Here is a 22,665-nt window from a genome sequence, read left to right as displayed (position 1 = left end):
GGGAGCGGATTGTTAAATTGTAGGGACAAATCATTGAATTGAGGAAATGGATTGTTACATTGAGGGGATGAATTATTAAACTGAGTAAACAGATTGTTAAATTAAGGAAACTATTTATTAAATTATTAAATGTATTAATAAATTATTAAATTTATTACATTTTGAGAACAGATAGTTCAGTTGAATAAACAAGGGAATTCATTATTAAACTAAGAGGATAGATAGTTAAGTTAAGTCAACAAATTATTATATTCAGAGAATGAATTGTTCATTCGAGGTAACAGTTTGTTCAAATGAGTGAATAAATTATTTGAAAGGTTTGTGGCCAAATCGAGGAAAACATTTAACAAATTGCGGGAATTATTTATTAAACTTTAATAAAAAAATTCTAACATTTCTAAGATATATATTTTTATTTAACCAACAAACCCTAATCCTAATTCGGAAAGTGATGCAGGTGAACTACATTTCCCAGCAGCCTCTGCGCTCAGCACGCTGCCGCACGTCAGGTCGGACAGACTGGGGGGGAGAAAGAGGAGACGTACCAGCGAGCCGCTCCAGCGCTCTTTATGTTTTATTATTTTTATTATAAAGGTGCTCATATTTTAAATTGGCACCTCGGTTAAGCGCGTTCCTGCCGACACCCTTTTTCCCGCCCCCCCTGCCCCCCGCACTCTCTCCGAAAACCAAAATGAGCGGCAGCGGGCGGCCCAGGACCAGCTCGTTTGCCGAGCCTCCGGGGGCTCCAGGAGCCGCCGCGGCCGCAGCCGGATCGGCCGTGGCCGGCGGGAGCGCTTCGGGTAAGTCCGGGGCTGCACAGGCCTCCGGCGCTAGCTCGGCCGGCTTCGGGAACCTGAAGCTCAGCAGTAAGTATGGAGTCGGGGCGAGGATGAGGCGGGGAGCTTTATTCGCGGGTCGGTTCCAGAACGAGGGCCTGGGGACCGGGTTGATTGTTGGCGTGGTTTCGGCGGTAACCTACTTTAGGTAGCCGGTTAGCTCGCTAGGCTAACGGCCGCTGAGCTTTAGCCTGCCCTGTTTTTGTTAACGGGAGGTGAAGGGCTGAGATTGGGTCGCCCTGGTGGTTAAAGCAGCGCGATAATCGAGTTTAATTCGAGTTTTATGACACATATGTGGGAAAACAAGCCGGTGCTGATCACAGTGATAATTAATTTAACTCCCGTGAAAGAGAAAACACGTAAAATCATCGTTAAACGACGGTTCGCCGTTGGTTTGGAGCTCACTAATAAGAACAAAGCTCAGTAGCTAGTAGCTCCTCTGCTCCTGTAAACAACTAGTCAATTAACTAGTTAATTAACCAAAAGCAACAGCCTTATTTCTGACCTCTACAGTATCCTGATATATGCTCAGCAGCCTTAAGTACAATTTTGTTTTGTTTGTGGACGTTAGACTGGCAGCCAGGGATGTGGGTGATGTGGCAAAAAGGCTGCAACTAACGATTTTAGTATTCGACTAATCGGGCTGTTTTCCGATTAGTCAACGATTATTTTTGCCATCCATTTAATCACTGTATTCTGTGAGCACCACTCCTGTTCCTATTCCTGTTTTACCTCCAAATGCACACATGTGAATGTCACCCTGTTGATCAGTGTCTGCTTTAACATAATTTCGCATTGCTGCTAAAATAAGAAATTATGAAACTTAAATATAAAAGTTATATTCATTTTGCGTTGTGAGGTTGCTGTGTTGTAATTGTGAGTCTTTCCGTTTGATCTGTTTGATTGATTGCCGACACATGGTCACGAATTACAGACTCATCTGGCTGCTAGACATATGCATCTCTCTGTACACAATCCTATTGGCTGTAGGTATTTACTACTCTTGACTCACAATGGCCGACTAGTGTAGATATCAAACCTGCAAGATGTTTGCTGGGCATGTTGCTAGCATCTTTCAGCAGTTCACACTATGTGACTTAGTGAGCGATTATTGATTTGTAATCTCTGTGAGCTAGTCATTATTAGCTTAATCAAATGTGTCTTAGTACATCATTGTCAAATGAAGGTTAACACTACGTGATCTCATGACTCAGTAAACACCTAGCTAGATAGTTTCCTGACCACTGCAATAGCCTAATATTGGCTACGTAATCTCAGCAGCCTTAAACACTATTTTGTATATTTTGGACATTAGACTGGCAGCCAGGGGTGTGGATGATGTGGCAAAAATGCAATACACAGATACATTAAGACTAGGGCTGCAACTTACAATTTTAGTAATCGACTAATTAAATTAGTAAGTTGGTCATTATTTCTGCCAGCCTCTGTATCCTGTGAACAAATCCTGTTCCAATGCCTGTTTTACCTCACCCACATGAGTTACGTTTGCACGTTTGCACCTGTGAATGTCGCCTGTTGTCCAGTGTATACATTAGAAAAATGCCACACAGCAAATTAAATGAGGACTGATAAAAACTCTGAATATTAAAGTTATTGAGTCTTTCTGATATTGTGACTTGCACACTATGTGATGCTACAGGGTCATGAATTAAAGACTCATCTGTCTGTTAGTCACTTTCTTCCCACATTCTTTCTCTTGACTGGTCTAGATATCAAACCTGCTAGACTTTTGCTTGGTACGTGACTCCAATTTGTGATCACTTGGCTTGTAATCACCAGTTCGACTCCGAGCTGTAGATGACTGATAAACCGGGCTAAAATAGTGTAGTGTGGGCTAGTAATTAATAGCTTAATCAAATGTATTTGTAACTGAGCAAGTGACTGAGGAGCCCTTACTCCTTTTCCACTGCGTTTCTGTCTCTGGCACTTTTTAGGGGGTGTCTTTGCTATCATAATGATTGGAAAAGTATGCCTTGTGTGGCACAAAATGCGCAAAAAGGCATATACTACATCTCCTAATTAGTTATGGATGTGTTTTGCCATTCCCTTCAAGTGCCAGGTGCGCTCTGACTTTGTCCGATTGGTATTTTACCATCTGCGCTCACGCTGTGAAGGTGTGTGAGCAGGTCATTTGTGGAAACAGCAATGATTTTATTTATTATTCTATTAATTGTTGGGTTTTATGCACTTCTGTGTGTAGCAAGCAGGGGTGATGAGCGTTAAATGTGTGGCATGTTTGCGATGCCAAGATAGCAATGAGCATCTGATGTTGATGTCTGTCGAGGTTCTAATCAGTCAGTGGCGCACCTGTGTTTTCCATTGGAACAGATAGCATTAAGCCAGAAATTTACCTGAACACAGTGAACACACCTCACATTCAGCCCACTACGCCCATCAGCATAGATATATTCACAAGCATCTTTTGCTATTTTAACGACGCAGGTGCAAGACGTGAAAATAGACTGTGGGCAGGGTGTAGGATAGCAATGAGCATTGCGACCCACCTTGTGTAAGGTGTACAATGCGGCCCTTATGTATGTATGTGTGTGTTTTGATGTCTAAAATTTGGCCAATAGCAGTACACAGCCCATCACAGCCTTTTTCCATCTGTAGATGCCTCTTTAGTTTGCCAGTAATGCAAAGTAATCAAACTAAAGAGAAGGTAGCTGTGGAAACTCTCAGTGTCCCAAACCCTACACACTGGTGCAAACCCTTCCTGTTTAAATTTGCATGTATTCAGGGTGCCTAATCTTTTTCCTGGATGACTGTACACATGGTTCTTTGATAGTTCTTTTCAGTTCCTTTTTCAATCATGTAAGTGGACATTGTTATCATTACTCCTTCACTAGGCCTGTGCTGGTTTACAGGGTACCTCAGGCTCCTGCTGGTCAGTGCATGGGATTGGCCCAGGATTTAGGAAAGGTTTGCTTGCAGTAGACGTGAAGTGTCATGAACAGCAGGCGACATATTTTGAGTTCCTGTCTAATCCTGGCAGGAATGTGAAGGCTTTTAAAGAATATAGCAGCTCATGCTATAGAGTGTTTGGAGAACTGTAGAGTGGAAAGGTGGTTGCATTGTAGACAAGATGTTTGTTATATTATGATAAAATACAGTGCGTTTATACTACTGTGTGCGTGTATCGGTGCCTCTGCGTCGCTCTGCAGTTTAAGTCGCGAAGGCAGGAATGTGTGGGCGGGAGAGCGAGACCAGGTGGACCAATCACAGCTGCGACTATCTGCATTGTGTAGTTACACTTCCACTGCCTAATTAAAGGGTCTTTTATTGTTGTTTTGCTGTTTTCTTCGGGTTTTGAGTGTTCTGTGCTAACTGGTGGGGCGGGGCTGGTGACGTCATGGGCACTGCATTGTTTAATATCGCTTAATATATATTGCTGAAAAAAAGAACATTTGCAATGTACATTTTTTTCAATATTGTGCAGCCCTATCTACAATCCACATTATAATAGTGTTCAGTGTTCTCCTGATGTTCTCATGAACATTAAACTTAGCTAGTGTAAGAGAGAGGCCTTTAATTGCTTAGAAGTTACTTTGGGTTTCTTCGTATCCTCTCAGTCTATTAATAATAATAATAATAGTAATGGTAATAATAATGCATTTTATTTATATAGCGCTTTTCAAAATTCTCAAAGACACTATTGCCTTGATGCCTGATACATGCCTTGATGGTTTTATAAGCTTATTCTGCCTGATGAGCATCAATGAAATTAAATTTAACCATTGATTGACAACACCTGACTCTAATTTCACCTTCAAATGATCTGATAATCCTAATGGTTCACATACTTTTGCCACTCTGGTTCATTTCCTTTAGTAATTAAATGGTCAAGTCTTATATTTTCTCTTATTGTTTTTATCTACATGTTAGGGCTTTTAAGAGGTTTTAAGTCAGGTTTATGTAGGAATATAGAACATTCTCAAGAGTTAACAAACCTTCCAACACTATTACGATGTATTGGATTGTTATTTTTATGTTTCACAAGGTTAAATGTACAGCTGGAGTTAGGGACTGGAGTCTGTAGCAGTGGTCTTTCCCACCTTCATGGCTTAGATGGTGTTTTCAGAGCCATTAACTGTGTGCACGGTAGTATGTCTGTACAGGACATGTGTATATGGTGTATACAGTTGATGATCCTCACTCCTGGATTGGTCATGGGTTGTGTGGAAACTTGGTGTTCAGTGTGGTATCAAAATTCCTGCCCGTATTTTGAGCCACATATTTCCCATTCCTCTGTTGTGGGTGTAAATAAGTGAGAAATTGCTTAATTGTTTTTTTGTTTGTGATTTCCTCTTCGTTCAGACCCATAGACTCCACCTAGTCTACAACCAACCTTGTAATGGATTACCTCAAGTTCTTCCCTCCGCAAAATAAGTCCCACCCCAGAAGGAATAATTTACCAGCAGTTTCAAGAGAGTGTTTGTGCTTTCTATCCAACGATACAGTGTAGGCTCTGTAATCACTTCAACCCTGATTGTGAAGAAGTGGGTAGAAAGATGGATGGCTGGATGGATGGATCGATTAATTAATTAATTTCTGGGAGACACTGTGACCCAGTTGGTGCTAGGTTTACCTCACAGCTTTTGAGGTTGTGGGTTCTTTTGTCCTTAAAGGACCCACATCCAGTCTATTGTAGGTAAAACAGAAGAACAGACAGCAGCACAATCTCTTGCATATCTAAAGTGTAATTATAGTTTTATTATTCAGTTCTGGATTTTAATCTTAGTTTTGCATGGTGCTATCCTGTCAGAGAAAAGAGCAAATGCTGCTTATATGCTAAAGCTTACCAGAGTAAGTTAAATGAGATACACATATATATATATATATATCAGCTTTTGGCCAGGGTGTGAACCTCCTAGAGAATAAAAAAAAATCTATATTGAATAAATATAGCCATACACAGCTTAGGAAAAAAAATGATGCGACCACTTCAGTTTCTGAATCAGTTTCTCTGATTTTGCTATTTATATGTTTATATTTGAGTAAAGTGAACATTGTTGTTTTTATTCTATAAACTACAGAAAACATTTCTCCCAAATTCCAAATAAAAATATTGTCATTTAAAGCATTTATTTGCTGAAAATGAGAAATGGCTGAAATAACAAAAACGATGCAGAGCTTCAGACCTCAAATAATACAAAGAAAAGAAGTTCATATTCATAAAGTTTTAAGAGATCAGAAATCAATATTTGATGGAATAACCATGGTTTTTAATCACAGTTTTTATGCGTCTTGGCATGTTCTTCTCCACCAGTCTTACACACTGCTTTTGGATAACTATATGCTGCTTTACTCCTGGTGCAAAAATTCAAGTATTTCTGTTTGGTTTGATGGCTTGTGATCATCCATCTTCCTCTTGATTATATTCCAGAGGTTTTCAATTTGGTAAAATCTATAACTGGTATCTTATTTTTTTCAGAACTGTACATTGTTTATACTAGTTGCCTACTAGTTGAGTAACACGCCTGCCGGTGACTCTTCGTTAGCTGTACGAGGAATAGGGAGTGATTTTTATCACTTGAGTTGTACTTGCAGGGTAACTTCTAATTCTGTTATGTCACTTACGGTGCTCACTTAACACTGTAGCTAGCATTGTGCTAAGTGAGGAAAGTTGGAGGTCTGTACCCACCCAAAGTAAGAGCGTAAGGCTAGTTGTGCTGTCTGGGACTCCTAGCAATAGATAGCAAAGATACAAGCTAGATATCTTATGTGCTGCTCAAACAATGGCCACTAGACCTTCTCTTTCTTCTATCGGTGTTGTCAGTCAGAATTGCGAACTTCAGTTCTCCACAGAATTCTGCTCGCTTTGATCACTGTTACAAGTCACTGACCCAGAAACTGGCCGCCTAATCTCAGATGTTTTTTTGTAACAGCTGGTTGATTTCCGCCTTTATTCAAATATACAAACGGGTGTGTTCCTGCTGAATCAGTGATAACTTGCACACCGCGCACAGTTCGGACAAATATCAGATATAGGTCACTGGCAGTGTTGGGAAGGTTACTTTTAAAATGTAATCCCTTACAGATTACTGATTACATCACTCAAAATGTAATTTGTAACGTAATCAGTTACATTACTTCAAGTGAGTAACGTAATCTGATTACTTTGGATTACTTACAATATTGTCGTTTTTTTAAGCCTGAATGAATGTAGCAACCACATCTTGCATATTATTCTTTTATTTTTCCTTCCAGTTAATAGATAGACAAATAAAACAGCCTTTTCAATCACCCTATAAAAATACTTATGAAACCATTTAATCAAACAATTTTATAAAACACTTCTATAAATTGATGATAAAATCATTAAACACCAAACAATGTAACAACAACTGTAAGCTAACTATTTGCAGGTTTGCCACTTTCTGCAGGTGGATTTTTTGCCAGGATTATCTAGGGGTATAAATCACAAGATTCATTACGATACGATACAATACGATTATTTTAGTCAGCGATACGATAATTTACGATACCTCAAATTATGTCTTTATACGATACAATTCGGTCCAATAGGATTTAATGCGATTACAATCTGTTCCTTTTCTAAGAACTCACAAATGCAAACAAAATATAATTTGAATGTTTCATTATTAAATGTCAAATGCAGTGTAATCATAAACAGTAAACAATAATTCACTTCAACACTTTAATTTCCATTATTTAAGTTCCATTTGAGAACATCAAATGCAGAAGAAATTGTAAAAAAAAAAAAAAAAAAAAAGCGCCTGTTATATTTAGAGTTTACAATGTGTGTATGGATGTTGGTGATGAATAGTCAATCATTCTCTACATTTCCTGATTCAGTAGGGTCTTGACAAACAAATTACAAAATTTGTAATTTATATCACAATGCATTGAAGAGTTACACTGCATTATATTAGGTGTCCACCAGGCGTCTCTAAAGTGTTCAAAACTTCTCCAGTAAATCTGTCTCTATACAGCCAGAGTTTGTAATTTTTTTGTTTGTTTGTGATAAAATAAATGAATGTAAGTCTATTTCAGAGTAATATTAATACTTTTTGATGAAATGACAAACAAAATCACACGTATGCGCGCTGTGGGCGCACTTATGTTTAGCAGAGGGAATTTGGTGACAGCGGTTAGGCATGCCCCTCCCCCAGCCATTAGGAGACCAATCAGGGAAAATTACGTACCAATGTTTTCGTCTAAGGGTGGACTATTGGTTGAAATAGGTGTCAATCACTTTTGTGACGCTGGAGAAAGGCTATGACCCGATTTGATTGGATTGGACTGATACAGCGCTCACGTTATTGGTTCAAAAGACGATCACTCAAGAAAAATAGTGGTTTGTGGACCGCTGAAAATAAACGCATGTTTGTGAGGAGAAGTGAGCAGGCGAATAAAGGACTTTATGGATATTTTATCTGCGGTTCAGTGCTGTACTGTGGATGCTGTGATAGTAAGTGAATTTTCTATAATGTAATATGATGTTATTTTATATACTTATGATATTTTATAAGGCTATTTTGTTGGGGAGGCGTGTTCCCCATGTAAACAATGTGAAAAAACAGGCTGTTTTCAGTTGGCGATTTCTGGCGACTGGTTTCATGTAGATGGTTGTAAATTTGCATGCAGGTAGTTAAATTAGTACTAAAGAATATGAGTCGGTTATTTGGTCGGTGTGTTTAGAATATTTGACGCTTATAAGCATTCTACTTTACATAGTCAGAACGGGCCCGCCGACGGGCTAGGGGGCGCTTCTGCAGTGAAAACATTCTGAGCAGGAGGTTGTGAATCACAGAATATTCTGATGTCGTGATTTATGTGAATGTGTTTGCGTTTTGTCAGTGTTGGATTGGAAGACCAACAATAGAAAAGTACCGCAATGTAATCCATTTATTTTAGCAGAGTAACTGTAATCTGATTACCATTTACTGAAGAAGTAACTGTAACGGATTACAGTTACTCATAATTTGTAATCTGATTACGTAACGCCGTTACATGTAATCCGTTACTTCCCAACACTGGTCACTGGGGTGGGAATCTTGAGGCACCTTGCGATTTGATTTAATTTACGATTCATAGGTCTGCAATGCGATTATTAAACAATTATCAATGCATCTTGATGCATCTTTTTTTTTTCTCTAAAAATATTTTTTTTTTCCACTTTGTTTCACTTATCGTTATTTCAATTAATGATAAATAATTAATACAAAAATCTCACATTAATGCTGTTAGGATAATGGTTAGGTAAGTTTCAGCTTAACAGCCTCACAATATTAAAAGCAGCTACAAGGAAACCAGAAAAAAAGGTGATTATACTGGTCAGCCATAACATTATAATGTATATACAGAGCTGGTTTTAATGTTGTGGCTGATCTGTATTTGATCTGCATATGAGTAAAGTATTATGCAAAGTATATAATAGAAAGTTACGTATTTTAATAGGCTTTGTAATTTTTTATATACACACAGGAATGGGTTCTTAGAGTGGCTTAACTGGACTTTAATGTACATGTAAATTTGAATAATTGTCCATATAATAATAATAATAATAATAATAATAATAATACCATAAGTACAACAATAATAAACATATTATTTATATGACATTTATTAAATGAACATTTAAAAAAATATAAAATGAAGATAAAAGTGCAATAGCAGCTAATATAGTGTTCTTAAAAGCAGTTAAGATATAAAATGAAAGTAGTAAAAAAAGAAGTAAAATGAGAAGACAGAGGTCAAAAAGAAGAGGTTTTGATGTTTTAGTGGAAGTAAACAGCCAATCAAACATTTCCCTCACCCTTATAGGTCACATTTATTTATTTAAGATTTATTTCTAGTTTTCTCCCATTTTTTCCCCCCAATGTAGCTAGGCCAATTGTCCCACCCATTCATCTGCTAGTCAGCTATATATGCCTCCCTGTCACTGTGATGCCACAACACATGTATCGGAGGAGGCATGTTCTAGTCTTAAACCTCATTGTGAAATCAGACCCCTCCTCTTATTGAACTGCTGCTGATGCCGCATTGCCAAGTAGCATTACAGCGCACTCTGAGGAAAGCGTAGTGACCCAGTTCTGATACATCAGCTCACAGACGCCTTGTGATAATTGACATCACCCTTTGGAGTGATGTGCGGAGAGAGCGCCATCTACCCACTGACTGCTGATGGCAAACTGCATGATCAGGATTCGAACAGCGGTCTTCTGATCATAGTGGCAGCACTTAGCCCGCCAGACCACTCGGCGACCCCGTTTAGACTAAATAAATAAATTGATAAAGGCTCCATCGCTCATTCATGACGCAACTAATAGGTTTTAAAGTCGATGTTGTCGATTACGTTGCCTAATCGTTGCAGCCCTAGTGCTCAACCAATGCACCATAAAGGTGCAGGATATAAGAGGCAGCCATCATGAATATGTATTATTGGGAAAAGTACTAATGGCTAATATACAAAACACAGCTAAACGGTCAAATATAGCCATGAGTTGTTGACCATGGCAAAGTCTTATTTCATCTGTTCCATGCTGTTTACATGCACGGTCTGTGCTGCGTTCTCTACTCGCAGCCACTCAACGTGCTGCGTTTTGTACATCTGCACTGCACGACGTATTGAAGACAATCTGACCTTTTAGAGGAGACAATGTGCTTGCGTTGTTTATTGGTGCGCGTTTTTGTGCGTTTAGATTTATGCCCTTGTGAAACCAAACCAAACAGAGGGAGAAATGCTCCTAGTAAACAAACTCATCCACTGATCTTGACCATAGAAACCAACTACAGTTGTAAAAACACCCTAAGAAAGAAGTAGTCCAGCAGTGGGTTCTGTCCTTTTTCCTGCTCCTGTATTTAAAGTATAACCCTTTCTTTTCAGGGGACAGCGGGAAGGTGACCACGGTGGTAGCCACACCTGGGCAAGGTCCAGACCGCCCTCAGGAAGTGTCCTACACGGACATCAAAGTGATTGGAAATGGCTCTTTCGGAGTGGTGTATCAGGCCCGGCTCATCGACAGCCAGGAGATGGTGGCAATCAAGAAGGTTCTGCAGGACAAGAGGTTTAAGGTAAGAACGTGTGTATATATGTTATATGGCTGTATGTACTGTACTGTACAAAAGGTTTTGTATCTCTTGATCCTAGTCTACAAACTAGCTATGGATATTTTGAAGTAAAGACGAAGCACTGTTGTAAGTAGCTCTGGATGAAGGCGTCTGCTAAGTACCTTAAATGTAAATATTTTAAGCACCTAAGCATTTCAGAATAATAGTATAGTCAACGAGGAGAGCTTTGGAAACACGTTTTAATGAACCTAGTGATGTTAAAATCTTTCAATTTTATTTGTATTTGTTGTAATACTAGTGTTGTCCTTAGAAAACAATTGCAGCCCAGAAAATGAGCTGTACAGTACTTTTATTGTGGACACATTTATGCTCGTGTTAAATCTTTGCATCTAATATTTTTCGTGTTTTATACTTTTTCACATGTGAATCTGTCGGTGGTTCTTTGCATTGTGACAGAATTCATAATGCGTTATTAAGAATGATTTCTCACAAATTGATTCTTAAGATTTTTTTTTTGTATGTTTTATTTTAACATTTGCAGAAAATTTGCTATTAGTAAATCAACACTACTTTTACTACTTTTTGTGGTAGTAAAAAGTCTTGTGTCTCAAATGTAATTATGCTATACTTTCAGGTTTTCTAAAGAGTCTAATTCTCTCTCTCTCTCTTTCTCTCTCTTTCTCTCTCTCTCCTACAGAACCGAGAACTACAGATCATGCGGAAGCTGGACCACTGCAACATTGTTAGGCTACGTTACTTCTTCTACTCCAGCGGGGAGAAGGTACCAAGACTTTACCTTAAAAGTACTTCTAGTACTTCTAGTACTTCTAGTAGCGTGCAGAAGTTGGCCTTAAGTAAAGTTTTTACATTATTTTGAAAAAAAAAATCAAATTTCAGTCAATTCAAGTAAATTGGATTAGGCCTGTTGCAATAATTATTAACTTATGGTACGTTAAACTTGAAAATGACTCATCATTTTGACAAATTTAATATTACCGTTGTGTTAATTTGCATGTATTTATGCAGATACTATTCACCATGTACGCTGCTCTGAAGGAGGAAAGCATGGGAGCAGATACACACAAATACACACTCTGTACACACACAGATTCACTGCTGTTAGTGGCTTTCACACCATTCACCTGATTTCAATAAGGGATACATTGACATCTGTAAATTCTGTTATAACACATGTCATTTCCTGCATGTGCTCTGGGGCAGTGCATGACAGCTAGGGCTGGGTATCACTTAACTTTTTTCAATACGATATTTTACGTTATTTTAAATTTGATACAGTTTTTTTATGCCTTTTTTAAATTGTAAAAAATAAGTAATAAAATTTACATTTCTCACTCATCCTATTTATTTAAAAGTCAGCATGAATAATCTCATTCTCATACTGCCACCACGAGTGAGTGAGCGAGAGAGCAAAAGAGTGACAGTGCCCTTCACACGTTCACTCTCACTCAGCACAGGTGACTGGTCTTTATATCATAAAAATAAACTGATCTTTGACTTCAAAAGTAGGATCTGTTCTGTTCACTGAGTTTGCGAGAACATCCCAATAATAAATTGTTTTATGGCGATGTATCCTGGACCAAATTATCTTCCACCGTAAACGGAAGGCCTTATTGGATTATTATTATTTTTTTTGTTGCAGTCCACATGTGTGACCATTCAGGATGCTTACGTAGCTCAGAACAAACCCCTGCTTATATTTTCTGTACTACACTACACCCCTTTTGCTTTGGGAGACACCCGTCTTGCTCCCTCACATTTTTCAGGCTTCTTTACAAGAGTGCGCTTTTAAAACTCAAATAGTAACAGTCAGTGACGATGTAAGTAACGTTTTTTTTTTACATATGGACCTCTAATGTTTTTTTTCCATCTCTTGTAGAAAGATGAAGTGTATCTGAATCTGGTGCTGGATTATGTACCAGAGACTGTGTACAGGGTGGCACGCCACTTCAACAAGGCCAAGACCACCATACCCATTATCTATGTCAAAGTAAGTGTACAGCATGGTCTTTTACCCCTAAAACAGCATTTATACTGTAGAGCTGGGTTTCGTTACCCCAAACACACTCACAAACTCTGATGCAGATGTGTAGTTATAAACCTGGATCTGGATGTACAGTGGTATTTGAAAGTGTATGAATAAATATGACCTAACACAACATCACAGATGGGATGAGGTTCTTATGCTGGGTTACAGTGTTTTCCTTTTTACAGACATAACACTTCATTTAAACCAAAAAAAATCTATTTTAAGTCTATTAACACATTCTTCCTATATCCTTCTGGCTTGTGCACATGATCTTTAGCAAACTGCACATGAGCAGCAATTTTCTTTTTGGAGAACGGTGGCTTTCTCCTTGCAACCCTGCCATGCACACCGTTTTTGTTCAGTGTTCTCCTGATGATTGACTAACATTAGCCAATGTGAGAGAGGCCTTCAGTTGGTTAGAAGTTACCCTGAGGTCATTTTGAGACCTTGCTGACTATTACACACCTTGCTTTTGGAGTCATCTATGTTGGACGACCACTCCTGGGGAGGGTAACAATGGTCTTGAATTTCCTTCATTTGAACACTGTAATCTGTCTGATGATGGATTGGTGGAGTCCAAACACTTTAGAGATTTTTGTAACTTGTCTAAAATTCTTACTAAGGTCCTCAACAATCTCTTTTGTTTGTGCCATGATACGCTTCCACAAACACGTAATGTAAAGGCTTTGATAGATCCCTGTTCTTTAAATAAAACAGGCTCTTCCCACCTACAACTGATTATCCCATTAAATTAAAATCACCTGACTTTAATTTCACCTTCAAACTAACTGCTATGTAATATTGGATAATTTCCTCAATAAATAAAGCAGCAAATGTAATATTTTTGTCTCATTGGTTTAACTGGGTTCTCTTTAGCTACTTTTACAACTTTTGTGAAAATCTTATGATTGTTTTATGTCATTTATGCAGAAATCTAGAAAATTCTAAAAGTTTCACACTTTCAAGCACTACTGCATATAATAAAACATCTGCTGTAGCCGGTTCTAAACTGTGTCTCTTTTTCAGGTGTATATGTATCAGTTATTTCGCAGTCTGGCGTATATTCATTCCCAAGGCGTCTGCCACAGAGACATCAAACCACAGAACCTGCTGGTGGACCCAGACACAGCCGTGCTGAAGCTGTGTGACTTTGGAAGGTGGGTTTGCTTGCACTAATCGTTTTTCTTTGTGAAATAGTTTGGTAGCTTATATCTTGGTCTTTAACATAGGGATAAGAAAAGCATTCAAATTCTTTAATTATTATTAAAAAACTACATAGAATTTTTAGCTAGCTGTAGATGTTTTAATTACCGTATTTTTCGCACTGTAAGGCACACTGTATTATAAGGCACATTTTGGTGGTTGGGGGTAGCTAACTTAGTTTAGTAAAGCTAAGCTAAGTAAACAAAACTGTGATAAAAAAAGTAAAATGAATGCTGGATGTTAATCTACACAGATTTCTCTCTTTAAATAAGGGTTTATATGAGTGAGTAAAGCACTTCTGTTTATTTACAGTAAGATTAGATTCTCAAATTTCTCCAGCACTAGAGCTGGAGCATTAGCGGCTAACTACTGGCGATTAACGGCTAATACCACCCAGCAACACTACACTGAGGAACCCTCAGTGTTTCGGTAAGCCAGGAATATATTAGCTAGCGGTTCGTCCCACGTAGCTTGTTTTACGTGCAGACTACAGTCCAATAATACTCACCTTTGAACAGAGAAAGGGCTAGCACGATAAGCAGGTAATGCTAATGCTGCTCTAGCAGTGTTAGCCAGGGTTAGGAGCAGGCTACAGGCAGATAATACTCACATCTGCACGGGGAAATAGCGGTTAGCCGCTATTCTAATACTTTTCTAATGCTACTCCAGCCCCTATGCTGGAGAACTAAAATTAAGCTCCTTTATAGCGCTGTACTTCAGTGGAGTAGCTTTACTTCTGCCCCTTACAAACTTTATTAACCTAATTAAAGGATTTTAAGTGCGACATATATTACAAAAAATATGATTATGGACATGACTATACTTCTGCATGTGTAACTTTGTGTTGTGTTTGTTCTTTCTTCACAGTGCAAAGCAGTTAGTTCGTGGCGAGCCGAACGTTTCGTACATCTGTTCGAGGTATTACCGCGCCCCAGAGCTTATCTTCGGAGCCACCGATTACACCTCCAACATTGATATCTGGTCAGCTGGCTGCGTATTGGCTGAGCTGTTGCTGGGGCAGCCCATCTTCCCCGGTGATAGCGGGGTTGACCAGCTAGTTGAAATCATAAAGGTGAGGAGTGTGTGTCCTGACTAGAACTACTAAACACAACCCTGCTCAGTTTTCCCCTTTAACAGGCCAGTTGTCTGTTGTCAGTTGTCTGCCTGATATTACACCACCAAATCTTGAAGATTTTTTTAATTCAAGCTTTACATTAAAAGCTTTCATAATCATAAAATGTCTCTTTTCTGAACTTTTTTTATATCAATATTTTTCTAAATACAAATCAAAACCAAACCATTAGTTTTGTTATGTTTGTCTCGTTTTTACGTCTGTTTTCAAACATGCAGAATTTGGGTTGATCTGGAATTATTAAGTGGAGTAAAGAGAGAAAACAGGAAGCTTCTCTGAGTGCCCTGTAGGAGATTTGAAAGCCCTCAAATAAATAATTTTACTGCAGAAAAAAGGGTTTTGTATCACCTTTTAAAGTTTTTGTCCCATTTTCTCCCTATTACCCAACCCAACATGTTTAGTTCATTTTTAATATATATTTTTTTAATTCTGTTTATGCTTTCCTCACTGTGTGTTCATGAAATATAATGGTATGTTTAGTCAGCATGGAAGCAACACTGATCCATCTGAGCAAAGAATTTAAATATCATATAAATACAATGTGTAACTGAAAGTAACTTGTATATCTGTTAACAATAACTTTTTTTTTAAACTGGTATTGTTACTATGGTAACTCCAGATTCTGTTTAAGTCCAACATGATTTCTGACGGTCCTGTTCTGTTTCTGCAGGTTTTGGGGACGCCCACAAGAGAACAGATCCGGGAAATGAATCCCAACTACACAGAGTTCAAATTCCCACAGATCAAAGCGCATCCCTGGACTAAGGTATGTGTGTTGCGTCTGAGCTCAATTTAATCACACTCTCAACCCATGTCGGTTATTAGGCTTTTCTAAATGTGGTTTCTGCAAACAGTACGTTGGTTGTGACCCAGATTAGCAGGCTAGGCTACCTATTAATCATTTGCATGTAAGGGTTGCACTGAATATGTGGCAACAAAAATTTGGCTCTGATCTTTCAGCTGAAAAACAGCCAGTTTGTGAAGAGATACTAAGTGTGGTAAGTAATGCGGTTGAAATCCCGGTCATGCAGCTTGCCATCAGCTGCCAGAGCTCCAAGAGAGCACAATTGGCCTTGCTCTTTCTGGGTGCGTAGAAAAGAGAGATGGAAAAAGGAAAGTAAATCACCAGCAGAGAGCACTTTTTATTTTGGCACTTAAACACAATCCAAACACTGAATCCCAAAATGTCACTTTGCTATTGTTTTTATTTTATGTTTTCATTTTAATTCTGTCAGACCTGTCAGACATGCAGCCCATTGCAAGGACTTATAATTAAAACGTTATCATTTATTTTATGTTTGACATTTATTATGTAGTTCATCAAGAAAAGGCAAGGTGAAAGTGAACCTTTTATTTTTCTTTTCACAACTAGCTTGTTCATTTTAGATTTGACTGTGAAATAACTTTCGTAATGAAAATAAAATGGCAAAAAAGCTTTTTTATTTTTATTTTTTTTTCCACATATGACCCATGCTCAAATGAAAAATCAAACTGCAAATGAAGTGAATTAAATTTTAGCATATGTCCACACAATTGGGGAAAAAAGTGCAAAACAGTATTTGCATTTTCATTTTAGTGTTTTATTTCATTTTTATTGTTGGAAGGATTTACCTCCCATATTGTGTACAAAGATTTTAAATCCAAAAAATATATATATTTTTTATATCTAAATGGCTGGTGTTTAAAGGATTAATGGAGAAATTTAGTGTGAACTGTACATGAGCTGTAGTGAAACATGATAAAGAGTAATAGTCTTTCTCCATTTACCCCCAGCATTCCTAAAAACAGAATTCAGTGGGCCTGACATTTAAAATAAGGAACTGAGAACTTTGAAAGTGCACAGGTAGTTCATAAAAAAACACGGTTTATACACACAATACCTTTAGGTAGTTCTGTGGGCACCGCCATCTTGAAATTAAGGTACAGTAAGTCAACTGACGAGTATAAAGGAATAAGTAGGAAAGAGGAACAGATAGCTAAATTATTTCACTGGGAATCCATGAATTGCAGCTGTTCCTAAAAATCTCTGTAATGGTACTGTGTGTATAAACAGTGTTTTTAACAAACTATCTCTGTCTTTTTTAAATATCAGGGTCTTTACCACCAGTAAAGTGTGGAGCGTCTTTGAGCTTGTTAGTGGTGAAAATAGTGATTTTTTTTTTTTTTTGCATTAGCAAAGCATTGTAAGAAGTAGTCCGTATAAAGTGAACATTATAAGTTATAAAATTGCAGCAACATCACACAGACAGATTTCAGGTTTCTACATATGAGTAAATGTGAATGTTGTTTTATTACAGATATATACTACTTTGTTTAGTTTTAGAATCTGTAATTTCATCATGACCTGTATAGTACGCTACATGGAGAATAGTATGTTCCATAATTGTAAAGGTTCTCTAAAATGATCTGCAGACAGGGTTCTTAAATACTGCAGGTCTTTATCTGAATGTTTTGTGTCTGTTTGTGTCCGTCAGGTGTTTAAGCCCAGGACGCCTCCAGAGGCCATCTCGTTGTGTTCTCGTCTGCTGGAGTACACGCCGGTGACCCGCCTCTCTCCGCTGGAGGCCTGCGCCCACGCCTTTTTTGATGAGCTGCGCCAGCCCAACGCCCGCTTGCCCAGCGGCCGAGAGCTGCCCATGCTCTTCAATTTCAGCCCTGTGGGTCAGTGCAACAAACCCACACAGACATGCTAACGTTTGGTTTTCGAGTAGTTACATGCAGATCCTTACTCCCTGTGATGTAAACTACATTGTCTACTAAGATAGCATTAGATTTCACATTATATAGGCCTCCAATATAGCGCTTGCCATCTTCTAATGTGAGAACAGCACTTTATTGGAGGAGCTCCTGCTGTTCCTCACTGTATGAGTGTTTATAGTCTAATAAAACAGAAAACCAACAGCAAACGGACAAAGCTTTTGCAAATATTTACTCAGAAAAGAGATGGATAGAATTGTGCAATCGATCCACAGCTCTGAAAAAAGTTCCTCTCTTCCCCCAGTCTAGCCCAGAATCAATCCTGGGAGCAGATTTGCTTAATTTGGGTTTTTAATGGGGTCTTAAAACACCCCAAAACGCCAGATTCGAGGTGTGAAAATATTAAATACTTTAATACTGGAGAACCAAGAGAAAAGTGACTGATAAACAGCCATTTTCATACTTTAATGTCTCCAGTGGTTCATGTTCAAGGTATTTTGAATTGATATTAAACTTAAACTGTGCAATAGAACATTTTGAGAAATATTGGTTTGGAATGCTTAAAACATTATTATAGGTATTATACGTCAATTTTTGCTGTTTTTAGGAATATTTAAAGTGTTTTCTTTTAAAAATGAATCAGTGTTAAAATTGTTGGCATCTCTCTTGTTAAGTTGTGTTTTTAACATGTTTCAGTTTGACTATATCAATTGTTTACATTCTGCCTCTCTTTTTCTGTAAATTCCTTTATATATTGTAATTTTGTGGAACAAAGTAAAGTCTAATCAAAGCCTTAATTTGGAGCCTAATTTGGAGTTTGTTATATGTGCTCCTGACAGTAGAATAAGTCACATATCTGTGTAGAAGCCCAGTTTTGCAAAAATGTATATAAGAAAAATAATAATAAAAATACAGTGATGCATTGTAAATCTGTAAGAATCGTAAAAAAAAAAAAAACAAGATATGAATTTTCTGGTCGTACCGCCCAGCATTAAAAGGACTGAGAATCACCGCCTTATTTGAATAGCTGATAAAGTTACTCTAACCCTGACACAATCACACCCAGTGTATGTGATTCATACGACTCTTCTCTCCCACAGAGCTGTCTATCCAGCCACAGTTGAACTCCACTCTCATTCCTCCTCACGCTCGCTCGCAGACGACATCTGCTTCACACGGTACGGTCTACTCTGTTCTCCTCACCTTATATATATATATATATATATATATATATATATATATATATATATATATATATATATATATATATATATATATATTTATATATTTAAATAAGGCATTTAAAAGTTGGGACACATTTAAACTCTGCTGATATTTCATGAATGATCATGTGACCTGTGGTGTTCGTACACTTTGGTTTGAGTGTAGAGTCGACTCATTAAGTGAATCTATTCACAAATCAATGACTAATGCTTTAATCTGGAAGTTTAAACTGAGAGAAAAACGATTTTCAAAAATACATTGTTAACTGAAAATTAAAGGAGAACTCCGTGTAAAATGGACTTTTGTTGTAGTTAAACAAGATAAAAAGTTCTTACCTTTTGATGAATAGCACACCTTTGTTCTTCCACAGCGTTGTGAGATCCAGAAATTTTAACAGTTTGTCCAAACTCCCTTCAGACTGGGTGATGCAGGGCATTAATTTGCCCTGATAAATCACTTTTTCCACCGTTATCCAGCTCAAAGTAGCTCCACACCTCCTTGCTAGAATCTGGAGAGCCCTGACATTTAAAACGAGGCATTAATAACTTAAAAAGTGCACAAGAAGCTTATTAAAAAACACTATTTACATCCCATAATGCTAGCTTTCAGCTCCGTGCGCCACCATCATTGTATTGATAATGACATAGACATATATATGCATAGACTCCGCATAGCATAGCAGCCAGCACCAGGAGGCAGGCTAAACAAAATCTATGTTTATATGTCTGTCATTATCGGTAAAATGATGGTGGCGCTTAGAGCTGAAAGCTAGCATTATGGGATGTAAACAGTGGTTTTTAATAAGCTTCTTGTGCACTTTTTTGTTAAGTTATTAATGCCTCGTTTTAAATGTCAGGGCTCTCCAGATTCTAGCAAGGAGTTGTGGAGCTACTTTGAGCTGGATAACGGTGGAAAAAGTGATTTATCAGGGTAAATTATGCCCCGTTTCACCCAGTCTGAAGGGTGTTTGGACAAATTGTTCAAATTTCTGGATCTCAGAACGCTGTGGGAGAACGGAGGTGTCATGTTTTACTACACCAAAAGTCCATTTTACACCTAAGTTCTCTTTTTAAATTGTCTTTAAATAAAGAAAATTTCCTTATACCTGCAGATACCCTGTCAGTTCTACTCTGTGTGTTTATGCATTAGTAACGAATGCTCTCTGTGCTTGCAGAAGGCGGTGTGTCAGACAGTCCAGCCCAGTCCAGCTCGGCACCAGGAGCCCTGAGCAACAGCACCTGAGCGTTCCCTCTGTGTTACTGCACCGTTCTCCCCTTTTCCCCACTTCCTCCTTCTCCTTCTCCTTCTTCACCTCAACCTCCCACTCCTCCTTCTCCTCCCCTCTCACTTCCTGTCATCTTTCCCTGGCTCCTGCCTTCTTCAAGCTCCAAATCCAGCTTCCTCACTCGCTTCCACACCCACAACCTTGCCCAGTCTCTGAGCCCTACTGTTATGGCCATGTGTCCACTTCCATGGGAGCATGTTTTTAAACTTTTTTCTTTTTTGTTTTCAGCTCATTGTTGTTTTTTAATTTATTTTATTGATACAGTTTGCCTCGCTGACCCCTAGTGGCAGGAGGAGCAAAGCACATTTAACTGCCCTCATTGTTCGCCCTATCCTGGAGGTCCACCATGTTTTATTACATTTTAGACAGACTCACACAACGCAGATGTAGTCGTTCACTTTAGCTTGCTCTTAAATGTAACGTTGTTGTTTTTAGCTTGGTTTCTTTTTCGTTCTTAAACAAGAGACCATGTCCTTCAAGGGAGTGTGCATTCAGAGTTTTTATTCTTTTTCTTTTTTTTTCCTTTTTATGAATTAGGAATACTTCAGCTATTTATCACACTTCTCTATCTGCTGCACTTGAAGCGTAGGGTCAGTTACCACAGAAACAGTAAAAATCACAAGGTTTCCTTAAATCTTATACTTATAAAAACAAAAATGCTACTGAATAGAAATAAACCTCTTTTGTTAGAATTCAGTGGGCAGATCCTGAATTCCATGAAATTAAGTTTAAAGTGAGCCACTCTGATTCTGTGATCCTCGATATATCGTAAGACAATTCCCTACAATACTTAATAGCATCTGTGTGTGCTAAATAATCAAATACCAGAAATTACAGATTTATTGATGTCACTTTCACAGAATTTTACATCCAATATTTTTCACTGCAGCTTCACTCTATTCGTTTGATTATAGCGCCACCAAGTGGAGTAATGAAGCATTAACTTTAGTAAATCAAATTGGGTGGCGATAATAGTCTTAGGGAGTTTAGAGAGTCTATGCTTCCTTAAAAAAATATTAATATGTGATGCCACAAATCAGTACAATATATTGCGATATCCATATATTGTCCCACCCCTAATCTATGCTATTGTCTGTGGTGATGAACCTTGCAATACATGTACATCAAATAGAGGTCAGGTTCAGAACAGCTGAATTTCTCCTTTAAAGGCTGCTGATCTGGGCTCAGCGTTTTTGTCTTTCACATCCCAGTAAACAGAATGAAATGGGTGGACAGGGCTGAGCTCAGAGCAGTTCTCTTTCTTTATTCTATTTTTTATGTTATGTTATTTGTGAACCCTGTCTTCAGCTTGGTCGAAAAGGATCCAGACTCTAATTACAACAAAATACAAGAACATTTAACATTTAATTCCCCCCCTTTTTCCTGTGCTCTAAGCTTTAGCCACATCATTCCATTGGAGTCTTTATATAATACCACAACACATCTATCAAGTGTGTGTTTGTGTGTATGTGTATGTATGTGTGTGTGTGTGTGTGTTTCAGTAGAGTTAGGATTACGTCTATGTTTAAATGGCTGCTGACCTGTGATGATGAATCTATATCATTGTAAGTATCAGAGCTACACACACACGCGCATATATATATATATATATATATATATATATATATATATATATATATATATATATATATATATATATATATATATATATATATATATATATATATATATATATATATACGTAGACCGATAAAGCATAGCATTATGACCACCTCCTTGTTTCTTATGCCCATTTATTATTTTTGTTCCTGCTCTTCTGATTATATAGGAGAATTTACAGTTCTATAATAATTACAGACTGAAGTCCTGTATCTGTTTCTCTACATATTTTATTATTTTATTATTAATATCCTCCTTTCACCCTGTTCTAAATGATCGACCACTTCTGAGCAGCTATTATTATTTAAGTAATTGGTTTTGCTGGTAGTGGTGTACTGATATAGAACTACAGGATGACTGAACTTGAACAGATTCAAGGTGGAGCAGATAGGTTACACTCATAGCACCTTTCTAGAACCCCAAGGATGCTTTACAATCACGTTTTTCATGCAACCACTTACACTCAGCACTCATTCACCAGTGAGAGATTCACCGGTGGCAGCCAATCGCGCACAGCGTACTCTCAACCAGAAATGACCGTCCACCTGGAGGACTCCAACTG

General features: G+C 38.0%; 1 protein-coding gene across 3 annotated transcripts; it reads left to right on the top strand.

Annotated features, from left to right (window-relative positions):
* The first annotated feature begins 501 nt into the window (after positions 1–501).
* On the top strand, positions 502–22,100 carry gsk3ab (glycogen synthase kinase 3 alpha b). Of its 3 annotated transcripts, none has more exons than XM_007250866.4 (10): positions 502–800; positions 10,711–10,898; positions 11,593–11,676; positions 12,793–12,903; positions 13,969–14,099; positions 15,013–15,217; positions 15,948–16,043; positions 17,752–17,938; positions 19,075–19,152; positions 20,373–22,100. In XM_007250866.4, the coding sequence occupies exons 1-10, from the start codon at positions 692–694 to the stop codon at positions 20,438–20,440; spliced, it is 1,257 nt and encodes a 418-aa protein (XP_007250928.1). In that variant the 5' UTR covers positions 502–691; the 3' UTR covers positions 20,441–22,100. The 3 variants fall into 3 exon arrangements, with proteins under 3 accessions (XP_007250928.1, XP_007250927.1, XP_007250926.1); XM_007250865.4 differs by having other exon boundaries at positions 502–866; positions 20,376–22,100; XM_007250864.4 differs by having other exon boundaries at positions 502–866.
* The last annotated feature ends 565 nt before the right edge of the window (positions 22,101–22,665 follow it).

Source organism: Astyanax mexicanus, chromosome 6 (genome assembly GCF_023375975.1).
Source record: "Astyanax mexicanus isolate ESR-SI-001 chromosome 6, AstMex3_surface, whole genome shotgun sequence".
Taxonomy (NCBI): Eukaryota; Metazoa; Chordata; class Actinopteri; order Characiformes; family Acestrorhamphidae; genus Astyanax; species Astyanax mexicanus.
Note: the sequence above shows the minus strand (reverse complement) of the source record. Positions and strands in the feature narration are given on the sequence as shown.

Excerpts from the sequence above, each read along its gene's own strand:
- gsk3ab (XM_007250864.4), top strand. The coding sequence starts at position 692 with ATGAGCGGCAGCGGGCGGCCCAGGACCAGCTCGTTTGCCGAGCCTCCG. Across the intron at positions 867-10,710 it reads CGGGAACCTGAAGCTCAGCA|GGGACAGCGGGAAGGTGACC; the intron begins GTAAGTATGGAG and ends CTTTCTTTTCAG. Across the intron at positions 19,153-20,372 it reads GACGACATCTGCTTCACACG|AAGGCGGTGTGTCAGACAGT; the intron begins GTACGGTCTACT and ends CTGTGCTTGCAG.